The sequence below is a fragment of the Belonocnema kinseyi genome, chromosome 7 (assembly GCF_010883055.1).
Source record: "Belonocnema kinseyi isolate 2016_QV_RU_SX_M_011 chromosome 7, B_treatae_v1, whole genome shotgun sequence".
NCBI classification, from domain to species: Eukaryota; Metazoa; Arthropoda; class Insecta; order Hymenoptera; family Cynipidae; genus Belonocnema; species Belonocnema kinseyi.
This window is the reverse complement of record NC_046663.1, coordinates 80093126-80107087: the sequence shown is the minus strand read 5'-3', so window position 1 is coordinate 80107087 and position 13962 is coordinate 80093126. Positions and strand designations below refer to the sequence as shown.

Below are 13962 nucleotides of genomic sequence, written 5' to 3'. Positions count from 1 at the left end.
CCCCGGTCATTTCCTGATTTTCTCCCGGTTCGCAAACATTTTTCAAGGTCAATGAAATTTAAAAAATTCAAACTCTAAGGCTAACTCTAACTCTAAGCCTTCTTCCATTTGAAGTAATAAAAACTGAGCTGCAAAACATTTTAAACAATATAATGTTAGAAATATAAAAAATTTAACGATTACATTTTTGTTATAAACTTGTTAAGATGTTAAATTAAATTTAAAAAATTAATTAATTAAATTACAATTAATTACAATTACTTAAATACAAATTACAATTACAATTACTTAAATTGTCCTTCAAAATTCGAAATATTTCGTTAAAATCATCCATATTCATTTTTTTTACAATTTTTGAAACATTTCATATATTCTATTAAAATTAATTTTTCAAAAGAAAAAGTGATTTTCAATTTTCCTAGGAATCTTAAGAAAATATGTTTTATTCTTTTGAAACCTTTTATTATTCTTAAAAAGCTTCTAAATTTTTTGTTCGAAATTTAAAAAAATCTATATTTTGCTTTAAATTAGGCAGCGGCCTACTCACAACGAAATTTCGGTACGAATAACCCGATTTTGTCGGTATACGTAGACACTTTGTTTAAATTATTTGAAATCATTTAAAATTTTTAATTAACTTTTAATCTTCTCAGACCATATAAATATCTCTTCAACCGACTCGAATTTTTTTTTTAGGAATGACAGGTGTAAAATATTTCTTATTCATCAAAATTCAACAAATTTACTTGTAAATCAATTTTTTTCAAATAGAAAAATTTAAATTATAATGTTCAAATTTGGTTCTTTGTGCCTATATTATTTAAATTTTGATTTATAATTACTGATTTTACATAAAAAATTTAATATTTCTAAATATTAAGAAATTTTTATTTTTCCTAATTAACAAATGAAACATTTTCAAATTTTATACTGAAACAATGTTTAAAATTTAATAAAAACCTTTAATAATGAATGCATTATTTTGAAGTTAAAAAAAAAGAAAATAGTTTACAAAGTTTTAATCGGGCGTTTACATTCGTTCAACTACTAAGACTTTCCCATTAAAACAGATGAATTTTCAAAATTAAAATCTGGAAATTCTTACATTTTTATCTGAATCCGAATCGTCTTCTAAAATCCATTATTATTCACTTTTTAATCCTTAATGTATAATTCAATTGTGAAAATCATTATAATTTATAATCACATTTTTCAACCAAAAAGGTTTCTTCTCCAAAATTGTCGACTTCAAACGCTACTAATTTTAATTTTTTTTAATCTTTTAAACTGTATTTTAACATTCCTTAAATGAAAAATGTACGCTAAAAATTAAAATCCAAAATGGCATATTTGTAACAAAAAGATTTTCGAATTACATAATGTAAACTGAATAATATCATAATAGAAAAAGATAAAAATTCAACTAATTATTTTTTTTTAAACTGTTGAAATCAAGCATTGCAGGGTTGTTTTTTTTTTCTAAGAATTTGTAAAATTCCCGGTCAAGATTTAATTTCACGGTCATTTCCCGGTCCAGCGGCACCCTATCATTAGGAATAAACAAGAATTGTAACTTTTCTCTAAAGAGAAAGCAAAAACTGAAACTCAAATACCTACTGTTCAATAAATCATTTTAACCTGCATTTTTTCTGAAATACGTTCTGTCAAACTTTTGTGGAAATTATAGATCTATTTGTGTCGACTTTAAAAATCATTTTAAAGATTTGCTACTATTGACATTGATTGTTCGTAATGTACATCCTGGATATTTATCTAAAAGAAAGCAATCGCTTATCTTAAAAGGTACTTACATTAAAAAAAGCTTTTTTTTAATTTTGGATAAAATACTGTTTTTCTGCAGGTATTCGAAATCTTTAAATTAATTATCCCTTCTCATAATGTCTTTGCTAGAATTTACCGATTATTTGCTATGACGCGTTGCTCAAAAGTTCAGAATATATCATTTACATAGTTATCTACACTTTTATTAAACATTGTTTTTAAGTTGGTGACCATGCGAAAATATGTTTCAAAAATCTAAAAGATATAAAATAAGAAACTTTCGACTTACATCTTTGCCGGCTGTTATCATTCCTAAATTTTCACCATCAGAAAACATAACTGAGGAAGACCAATCTTTTCCTTCTAAAACGGCAATGCCTCTTATGGACAGTAACTCTGTATCTAGTATCAGCAACTCGCACTGCTTTCTAGGTGCACATTTAAAATACAAGGAACTCTGCAATTGTACAATTCAAAATATAAGTGAAAAATAAAAATTGGAGCAATATGGCACAGTGCATATAAAAGCCGAAATGTACTAACATTTGCATAACCGAGCCAACCCGTCTCCGTTGGATAAAAGTCAGCTTTATGGGCATAAACATGACCCCAGATGGTTCCCCCATGCCCACTACCGATCTTAAGTAATCCATGACTCGTGTGCAGGTACAAATACTTTCCATCACTCACAAAACTTCTGCCATTCAAAACTATATTGTTTATGTCATTTGGTAGCTTAAGCGTAGATGTGTAAATCTTAGAACTTTTAGGAACTCCGTAAGTTATCCAATCAGGCCGTGCGAGTTTGCCAAGTAAAACAGCATGGACACTTCTTTGAAGCGACGTCAAAACGCATGGCATCTAAAATTGCACACGATCAAGACACGTGACTAATTTCTAACCCAAAGAGTGATTAAAATTAACTAATAACATGCATTAGTAATGTGACTGATGTTCTTTTGGAGCAAAACAAAAATGGTTAAAATTTAGAAGAATTCTAGGTGAATTTTAACAAGTTCAGGATAAACACATAATAATTCAGTGATTAAAAACAAAAATCATGTGAAATTCCAAAGAACGCAGGGTAAATTTAATTTGAAAAATAAATCTACTTGAATATTCTGTGCTGCTAGGGCTCTTGGCGACATAAGCAATGCGGCTATTGCTGCTAAGAGACGTCCAGTGTCACCTCGGACGACAACTAAACTCAGCAAACAAGCGCATGCCACTGCTGTCAAGTGACTGCCATCATTAGCTGCTGCAGATTCAGGACCATGAGATGTTGCGAGGTCAAGTAAAAGATCGAATAATGGATCTGTAAAATAAGATACAAAAACGTAAGTCATATGGCTCAGTGGCCACTCAAAACTTCAACAAAAAAATCCAGACTATTTCCCTATTTTCCCGGTCAAAAATAAAAATGTTCCGGGTTTAATTTTAAACTTTTATAATAATAATGACTTAATACTAATTTTTTTCATTGTATAAAGTTTCAAAAGAATTAAACATTCGAGAACTCCAAGGAAAAATAAATTATGTAAATTATTGTAAAATTGAGTTCAGACTTCAAAACCTAGAATGCTCTCAAAACAGGGAAAATGAGTTCATTTTTTAAGAATAGAGGGAAAACAATTCCTTAAATGACATTAATATAGGCACTATATTACTAATATTTTCATCAGACATATATTGCATTCTCAACAAAAGAGATATAACTAAATTCAACTAAATAGTTCAACTTTCAATCAAAATAGCAGAATTTTTAATTTTAAAAAGTCTAATTTTCAATCTATGAATATGAAACTTCAACCAAATGATCGAATTTTCAAACAATAAGGATGAAACTTTAACCAAAGAGAGTTGCAGTTTTAACAAAATTGTTGAACTTTCAAACCAAATAGTAGAATTAATAACAAAAGATATGAATTCTGTACCAAAAATATAATAGTCGACATTTCAATTAAAAATAATTAATATCTGTCAACCAAAACCAAACAAAAAATATATTTTCAACCAAAAATATGACTTTTTAAGAAAATAGTCCAATTTTCAACAAAATAATTAAACTTTTAACAAAATAGTATAATGTTTTAACATCAGAAATGAATTCTGCACCAAAAATATAATATTTGACTTTTTCACAAAAAATAATTAGCAACTTTCAACCATAAAAAATGAATTTTCAACCAAAAAATGTCACTCTTCCACCAAAAGATGAATTTTCAATCCGAAAGGATAAATTTTCTATACAAAAAAAAGATGAATGTGCAACAAAATAGTGGAATTTTCAAAATTATAATTAATTTTTTAAGATAAATAGTAGAATTAACAAATAAAAATAATAAATAAATTTTTGTTCTAAACACTTCTTAAATTAAAAGTTAAATTATTTTCATTTTAAATAGTTTAAAAATCCTCAAAAAGATTCAAAACCTTGAAACATCTACAAGTTGTTTTACATTTATTAAAATGGTAAATTATTTTTGATATTTTTTCAAAGCTTCTAAACATCTTTTAAAATTATTCGAATTCTTCCCAATTTTTTGTCTTAAATCCTGTAAAAGAAAAAATATTCCCTTAAAATCTTCCAGATTCATTTGTGACAATTTTGGTACACTTTAAATATTTTTAATATACTCTGAAAATTAAATTTTCAAAATAAAAAATTATTTTCAATTTTCCTATGAATCTTCAAATGTTTTTTTTATTTTTAGAGCCTTTCCTAATTCTTACAACACTTCTAAATTTTATGTTTGAATCGGCAAAAATCTATACTTTGTTTTAAATTAGGCCGTGGGTTATTTTCATCAACATTTTTTTAAGTTAGTCGAATTTTTTCAAGGAATTATAGGTATTCAAAATTTATTATACATGAAAATTCCACCATTTTACTTGAAAATAAAAATTTTTCAAATAGATGAATGTAAAATTGTACCGTTCAAAGTTAATTTTTTTGTTTAGTTTTAAATACTTGATTTATAATTACTGAGGTTACATCAATAATCAAATATTTCAAAATATTACGCAATTGTTACTTTTCTGAACCACAAATTTTAGACGAAACAAATTCAATTTAAAAAATCAAAATTCATATTCACATTTTAACAACTAAAAAGTTTTTTTTTATCAAAAACTATCGATTTCAAACGCTACTTAGTTTTTTTTTAATGAAAAATGTGCGCTTAAAAATTGAAATCCAAAATGTTTCCAGTCAAAAAATAAATTTACGGTAATTTCCGGGGTTTTGCCGGTCACCCTGATATTGATTAACCCCAGATTAGCTTACCAATAACATCGTCTGGTTCAGATTTTAATCCTTCTGGAAGCTGCCCTTGTAATACGTCCAGTAGTGCGCTCAGGGACTTAGTGCATAAATTTGGCTCAATCGTTCGACTTTCTCTCATTAACGTAAAAACGCTTCTCAACCCTATTCCGACGATCTATAAATAAAATAAATATGATATTACATATTTACTTTCAATGCCTCAACTTTGAAGTCTTCCACAGGAGCAAAAATTGGTATCAGAAATTTAAAAAAAAATAATAATGAGCATTCTAAGCATGTAAAAAATTATTATCTCGGCTCTGGATGGAAATGTTAAGCTGAAATATAGCTGAAACGAAGCTTCTCAATTCAGAGGTTTCATGCCAACAATTGAACGGTCAATAAAATTAATAATGCCCGATAAAAAACTTCTTAAGTTTCAATACTGAAAAAGTATAATAAAAAAATATCTTTTTCGGCTTTGCCCCATGTAACTGTGACAGAGATCCCTTCAAAAAGACATACCATTGCATTTTTGGTACCTTTGGTAAGCTATGGGTGGATGAAATTCTGTCTTCATCGTCGCTGTCACTATCAATGGTATCACTGAGTTCTGGAGGTGGCGGAGAGCTACAATTGGACGTATGACATACTTCGCTGGCGGTGCGAGTCTGTTTTTCTAAGACAGAGCTTCTGACAGCGGCAAAAACAGCAAATGCCGAAGCATTGCTCAAGACTTCAATTTCCGGAGGACTGTTACAGCTTAACTCTCCATTCAAGTCGACCTATATTCAATCAAATTTTTTTTCATACAAGCAATTTAAACACTTAAAATAATTCTGATATAGGATCAAAATGAACGTACTTTTTTCTTGTCTTTCTTACGACTGCTTTTGCTCTTCTTATATTTCTTCCACTCATTTTTTGTTCTGAAAATGACAAAGCCAGATGAATACATTAAAGTGATACAGTCGGATATCGAAAAACTTTATAGTTAATTTTTTAGACATTATGCTGAGACAAGAAATTAGAGCAGTGATCCAGGGTGGTCACTATTTTTTAAAGTTTCGACTCCCACTTTCTCCCTATAAATATTCATGATTTCTCTCAATTTATAAAAAATATACTCTCTTTGCGAAATCCAGTTTTTTTACATACACTGGAACCTGTATTTTTGTGAACTGGATTTGTATGTTCCCAGAACTGTTGTCCTCGGCAAATTGGTGACGAGGAAACTCACAGGACGCGTGCAACTAACGGGGCGCGTTAGTTGCATCAGGTTGAGTAATTCGTCCAAATCCAACAAAAATTATTCACGCGGCCCTGCCTGTTTACCTTCGCACTCCCTCGATTTGTGTCGAAGGCCAATGCGGGACATGCCCGAAACCGACAAATCCATGTTCCAGTGTATTATGATAAATTGCGAAAGTCGATAAGCCTTTTTGCAATAAATCTATTGACTTCGAATCATATAATAGGTAGGATACGGAAAAGTTTTTATCTAATAAAGAAAAAAAATGTGTTTTATAACACACTAGCAGTAAATGCAGACACGCAAATCGCGCGTTCAGGTCTCTGCATTATTGTTTTCTAACTTGAAAAATAAAAACAATTTTTAATTCAATTATTTAACTAATTCTTTAATATTGTGTTTTAAATATTTTTTAAACAATAATCAGTAGTTGATAATGCCAAATTGAAAAAAACATTAAATATAAAAACAATGTAAAAATCCATTATTTAACTAATTCTTTAATATTTTATTTTAAACATGTTTAAAACAATAATCAGTACTTAATCATGTCGAATTGAAAGATTCTGAAATTAAACATAAAATATAAGGTAAGTGTGCCAGTTATCGGAAGCTTAAGGCGAATTTCAGATTTCAAATGCTTAAAAAACTATATTAAACATATTTAAAGCTTAGGAAATGGGTTTTATCGAATAAAGCGTAAATACGAGAATGCATGGGTTATCGGCAAGTCAGAAATCTGGCTGTTTAATTATCGGCACTTCGATGTGTGAGTGATCGATAGTAGCGTTTAGGAATAGTATATTATGCTACTAGTGCGGAAAGTAGGCAGTACCACACGAGTGTGAAGTTAGCTGTACGAGCCAGAGACGAGTCGAAGGGGACTTGTCGGCGAGTCGTTACACGCTGCGATTGAATTTTCCCTTCTGAATGTAAAGTTCGTACGACGGAATGTGTAATTTTATTTTTATCGAGTGTTTAATATTACACTGCTTTTCGAGGGTCCTTTTATTTACACTGCTAAAGGATGTGATTTCACACACTTTTGTAAAATCACACAGTGAAGTGTGTGATATTTACAATGATACAATATGTAATTTTCCGAAACTTTGTAATTTTACACAAATCGTTTTTTACAGTGTATTCACTACTCACAATCAGTCTCTCAAGCGTCAAATCATAATGAAGTCAGGTTATGATTCCGACAGTCCTGGAAAGTAATTCTGACTCGAAATGCTCAAGCGCAACAGCAAGAAACAGTAATCTTACTCAAAGAGCGCATGCGCAGCAACTAAAAAAAGTCTTTTTCTAAGTGCTTTTTACCACGGTTTCAGAATTAGTCACTTCCCGCACGCAATACATGCGTCGAAAATCGAACATTTCGTGCGTGCGTTAGAAAAAAAAAACATTTTTGCTGAGAACGAAGAACACAACAGCTTACTATATTTAAAATACTGCCCTTCTGCCAACAACCCATGCATTGACGAAGACTGGCACATTTACCTTACCTATTGAAAGATCTGAAACTGGAAAAAATTTTAGTCACCAAAAATAGTGATATTAAAACATTTATACTCAAACCCATAAAAATTTCGATTATTTGAAGTAAATTTAAATCAGGTAAAATTAATTATTTGTAAATTGCTAATTATGCTTTCCAAAATTCAACTAATTCACTTTTCGTTGCAAAATTAAACCTATGACAGGGGGAAATAACAAATTTAGCTTTCAACATTAAACTTCAGAACTCTAAAATTGTAACCATTTAAAATTGCCGAAATAATTCAATTACTGCTGTATGAACTTTAAATAGTTTTATTTTTATCTTTTTTTATTTTAAACTCAATTTTTAATTTTAAATCATTCAATTTCTAATACTTCCTTTAGAATTATTTTATACTTACATCTAAAATTACTAAATTCAAAACTAAATATCAACGCTTTTAATATGAAAATTTGAAATATTTAATAGCGGAATAAACCTAAAATTTTATATATTTGAATTTGAAATTACAATATTGTGAAATTTAAAATTATAAACCCCCAAAATAGATCTAAAAGATAGTTTGAAAAAACTTTAGTTGCAAGGCCTCAAAGATTAAACTGCTTTAGAACTACACATTGAAAATTATAATTTTAAATTAAAATTGTAGAAATTTAAAAAATGATAAATGTATTATTAATAAGTATCATATAGCGGATGTAGTATCAAATGACATTCAAACGACTGGAGAGATTTTTTCACTAAAAGATGCAATATCTGAAGAAAAAAAAATCACTGACATTTTCACCGTCAAAATCACATTTTAAATATTGCGAGAAATATTGTCAACTTTTAAACTTTAATTATTTAAAACACTTTGGAAACTATATGATTTCTAAATAGAAACTTTCAAAGCATACGAAAAGCGCGAATAGTGGAATACGCGAAATCTCTGTGTAATATTTCTTTCCCGGCTTTATTTCGGTACCAGTTTCTCCCGGATGGGTGATCACCCTGAATTAGAGCAGTGATCCCAATGAAATTAGGGGGCATTTTTAAATATGGGTTATTTCAAATGAACTTCGGAGTTCTTGTCCTACGTTAACTTCATAGCCTTGATGCTTGGAATATTATAATTTATATTTTTTTAAGTAAGCAGGGCCCTAAATTATAAGAATGAAAAAACAATACAGAATAATACTGATTTTTATTATGAATTGTCCCGGAAATTCGCATCAAATACGTTCACCGCAACTTTCTATGTATATTTTGAGAATAAAACTGTAAATTACCTGTTATTGAACCCTAATTCTTATTTTAAAATACCGGAAAACCAATTCCGAAGTTTTAGAATGATTTGGGAAGGAATTATCAAAAGAAAATTCTTCGAAAAGTACGTAAACGTATTTTGTAACTTGTAAACTTTAACTACGTCTCCTTAGATGTATTCTTTGGTAATTAATAATTATTTAAATACTAATTTTGTCGATACTTCTAACATTATCTAAAATTAGTATTGCGTAAGCCAATTTAAATTATTTAATGTCACTAAGATTATTTAAGAAGTCTGGTAAAAATTCAAATAGAACCACTCTTAACTATGTTCACTTCTACAGAATTTACGACTTTTTTGAAAGAAAATAGATTTTAGGAATATTAGTTTATCACCGAGTACTTAAAAACTATAGATAACAAACATTTTTCCGAAAATAGGATTTTTGCAAAAAAAATCTTAAAGCATTAAATACATGTTGTGTTAAAAAGGGTTTTCTTGGAAAGCTCATTTTTAATATAGTAATATAAATATTGGTAATTTAAAACCTGATAACTTTCTGCACTTGTCTTCCATATTTTTTTTTTAATTTCCTAAATTCTTGTCATTTTTCAAACCTTCTTCTGACCAACTTCCTCTTCATACAATTTTTTAGATGCAGTAAAATAATAAAATACTTAATTTTTAAAATAATTTGTCACTTTTTTAACACTAAAGTACCAATAAAATTCGAACCCAAAATCTTCAATATTTATTTTTCACAAAAATACATTTTTATACGGTTTATTTTGCCTGAATTTTTACCTTGCATTCAGAAACAATATTTCTTAATAGTATTATTGTTTATTTATAAAGAAATTCATACGTTTCATCTATTTATATCATTTTTAACGAAAAACCCATTTTCACAGTACGATACCGCCACACAAAATCTCTTATTTTTCCCGGAACAGAATAATTTTTTTTTTATTTCAATTTTTTAGTCTTATTCAGCCCCCACCCCCTCTCGGTAGCAAGCTTTTATTGTTTTTAGGAGTTAAAAAATGTATTTTTAGTCGATATGCAAAGACGATTTTTAAAAACCCTGTAAATTTGAACCTCAAAATTCTTAAATGATTTACTCGGAATTCGTTAACCTTTTCTGACCAAACTCATTTTCTGCCAGTTTAGAAATTCAATATTTCGGGAATAATTTCTTATTGTTTGTTTAAACAGAAAATTGCTCTTTTTATCATGATCCGCAATTAAGCCTGTTCCAATTTTAGGTTCCCGTCACTTTCAGATTGTAAACTTCCACATTCTATTTGACGCAAATAGATTTATTTTAAATCATACTTTTTTTGTCTCAATTGAGAAACACTTCAGCTCAGGACTAAACTTTTATTTTATCTTTAGAATGTTGATTTCGATTTTATAGAATGTTATATCGCTCTCATGAAAAATACCGATTTTGTTGGTGTCATCATTAAACATATATATCTCGTCTAAAGAACATATAACATAGACACTGGAATGTCAGAAAACCAAAGCATTAAAGGCTTAAACGATACCATAAAGCTTCAAATCCATAAAAAATTGGAAAATGCTAAACAATTAAAAAATACAAACTCAGACTTTTTTTGATGATTTTTTTAAACAAAACCACACCACGCAAAATTGTTGGCTTAAATTGCACAATGCCCAAGATTGAGGTTAATACTAAATTGATGTCGGCTAATCGTCAATTGCTATATAAACCTAACATCCTCAATGTTAATATGCAGAGAAGCACTCTGTTATTTACTTTATCAGATCTTTTCAAGGCTAAGGTGATAAAATAAAAAATTAACTATCAACAATTGCAAGTAAACAAACCTCTGCGCCTCGGCGACACTTTTGAACAGATCGTAAAAACATTTTACGTAATTTTCTGGTCCGGGCAGGAGACGATCGTGATCTCCAACAACCATGGTTTAATTAATGATCTTCGTGCAATTCACCAATTCATTTTCCTAATGTTATTGATCGTTGACACTTCCGACCCCCATGTGATTGCATTTACTATCATCGGTTTGCGGACGAGCAAATCGAGTACCCCTTTCCTTAAATTCGAAGACTGACACTCTTGCAATTCGCAAGAACTCTTTATCAATCAAATTTTCTGGCTCGTGAAGAATGCATGCAATGTAATCTCAAGACAGACATAAGACATGAGACAGACCATTACAAATCATGATCCAATGCAATTGATCATCGTCAGTCCGCGATCGCGCGATTGAAAATATGCGACAAACATAACCTAAAAATCTCCGTTGGCTGGTTGTTCGTTACAAACCCTACAAAACTCAAGACATGGTGACAGAATTCAAGGTGTCACAAGGCGCAGCCCTCTTGTCAGCTAATAGGAGAAGTGCCCGATATTCGCCATTGCGAACACATCAAGAATTTTGGAGTAGGCGCCTGCGCTTTTGAAACTTTTGCTTGAGTTTAGTGAAAATGGCCGACACGATGGGCACAATGCAATCAAACATCCATGGAGAATAGCATGGAGAATAGACATAAGGAGACCAAACTAGTGGAACTGAAAATTAGCACTTTTCTGTTGCTAGAAGTACGCACATGCCCATGTAAAAAATCACACATACGTATAGTTCAAAACTTCCCGAGCGCGGCGTGCCAACCGCACTTAAAAAAAATATGGCCGCCGATGTCAAAATGACATTCACATAACCTGAAACGCGAGTGACATGTAAATAAATAATAATTGAACAATTAATAGTTTGTGAATAAAGGCAAGGATGTTGAAATTAAAAATGACTATATAAAAGCGAAAAATTTCAATACGTGTGGTTTTAAGTGTATACAAGACTGTCAGACAAGTGTAAGTTTTATGTTTCTTGTTTTTGTTATTTTCATATACAAATCATGCATTTTTACTACTTATTTAAAAACGAAAGTGCATTTCTAAAACAATGCAGACAAGATTTAAGAAAAAGCATAAATTATAGTGTGTAGTATAAATAAGGTATTGATCTAATTTTTTTAGTAAATCTTGCACTACAAAAATAAGGAATAATTATTATTGTGAGTTAAAAATACCATTATGTAGAGTTTATTAAATAGTGAATTCAAATTTTATATTGTTATTTACAGTGGAGATGGCAGTATCCACCGAATTCACTTATAAGCTTCTAAAGAAGAATTTACGTTTAGTAAATTTGCCCTCTGACCGTGAATGGGGATCGTTAATGAATGACAAGTTCTCCCACATTGCATTTTTGAACATAGAGGATGGAATTACGAAAAGGAAAATAATTGTTCGTGATAATTTAAATGTGGAAGTTTATCTGCGGTAAGAAGCGTGTAATTGGCTGCAAGTACAGAAACCAAATAATATAGAAGATGTTTCGAATATTGTTTGTAACATAAATAAGATTAAACTATGAATCTGAATGCAAGAGAATGCACTATAAGGTGTGCAGAAAATTACGTATTCAGACATACAATTAATTAATATGATTGATTCATGTCTTATTCTTTAGGTTACTTGAGTTCCAATAATAAGTTATCTTAAAAGTAATAGTTATCAGTAAAATTCCAGTAAATCTAAATTAAGACATTAGTCACCCTATACCGATAGACATCTCTGAATATTCTCTAGCGAAATAGCCTGGCCGATTTGAGACTATAAGCAGAGTCGATTTGAAAAAATTTAGTCTCGGAAATAGTCTGAGAGATTTGGATCCTTTTTAAGGTCCTTTTAGTGGTCCTTTCAAAAGTGATGCGATGGTAATATAATGGTCTTTTTTTATTCGTCATATACCGGGCAGGCAGAGTTATTTACCGTAGTTGGCCGTCGCTAACCCGACTCTCCCTCTTTAAATTCCTCTTCAAATTATTAACACTTTTATAATTGATGAATTTTCTCATTATACTTATTTATAATTATAACTTCTATACTAATATACAATTTTCTAGTTGAATTAAAAAATATTATCTTTTTTGGCGTATCTCAATCCATTTACGAGAAACTTTGTATTAATTCCAATTTTAAACATTTGAAAAAGAAAGTTAGATATCTGAAAAATCGAAACCCGTAGATTCCGAATTATTATGTTTCAGGTTGTTAACTATGAAATTAAAAAATTTTATTTCCAAATTTTAATCCGAAAGGTTAAGAAAGGACCCTTGAGTATGTCGGCTACTCTATTGATAGCCTTTCTGCTTCTTATTTATGATCGAATTCATATTTCAATTTCAACCTCACTGCATGTTATTTATGATCGTATTTTTATTTAAATTTTGGAAAGGACATTTTAAAGCCTTCAAAACATTTAGACGAGCTACCTGGACCTTTGAATATATCTACCCGAGTGCCTGCGGAAAATTTCTCAGAGCTTCTCAGAGCCTTGAGAATCTTTAGCATATACTTTGAGATTTCTATCGGTAGGACAACCTCGAGTTCATTAAATTTGGACTCTGAAATTAATGAAATTTGAAGAGGAGCTGATTGTATTATAATTTGAAAGCTTAACCACTCAGTGTGGTTAATTTCAGTGCGGAAAATTTCTCAGAGCTTCTCAGAGCCTTGAGAATCTTTAGCATATACTTTGAGATTTCTATCGGTAGGACAACCTCGAGTTCATTAAATTTGGACTCTGAAATTAATGAAATTTGAAGAGGAGCTGATTGTATTATAATTTGAAAGCTTAACCACTCAGAACGTGGGATTTTTCGGCCCCCACCACTCTCCCATCTGGGAGCGACACATTCAAACGCAGCGTGTCGGTGAGTCGACTGTGTTAAATGCTGCGAAGCCCAGCCTCGTGTAAAGCCGAAAATGCACGAGCAGGAACCCGAGCTCTCCCGACTTCACGAATGACGATCTAGCTGCTCCTCAAATCTATTCAGGTTTTAAAATCCTGAGT

The 13962-nt window shown here is 30.3% G+C and overlaps 1 protein-coding gene and 1 long non-coding RNA gene across 2 annotated transcripts in view; one reads left to right on the top strand and one right to left on the bottom strand.

The window, feature by feature from the left end:
- The window catches only part of LOC117176117 (E3 ubiquitin-protein ligase MYCBP2), a 608404-nt gene extending 597125 nt beyond the window's left edge, over nt 1–11279 (bottom strand). The window contains exons 1-7 of the mRNA XM_033366175.1: nt 10910–11279; nt 5913–5976; nt 5590–5832; nt 5069–5222; nt 2895–3097; nt 2326–2643; nt 2072–2239 (exon numbers count right to left, since the gene is read on the bottom strand). Of these exons, the coding sequence (XP_033222066.1) occupies nt 2072–2239; nt 2326–2643; nt 2895–3097; nt 5069–5222; nt 5590–5832; nt 5913–5976; nt 10910–11004 (1245 nt within the window). The 5' untranslated portion in view covers nt 11005–11279. The remainder of the gene's footprint in view (nt 1–2071; nt 2240–2325; nt 2644–2894; nt 3098–5068; nt 5223–5589; nt 5833–5912; nt 5977–10909) is intronic.
- Nucleotides 11280–11747: 468 nt separating this feature from the next.
- Nucleotides 11748–12446, top strand: LOC117177096. The gene is made up of 2 exons (XR_004467662.1): nt 11748–11915; nt 12188–12446. It is a non-coding gene; the product is annotated as an uncharacterized LOC117177096 (long non-coding RNA).
- The last annotated feature ends 1516 nt before the right edge of the window (nt 12447–13962 follow it).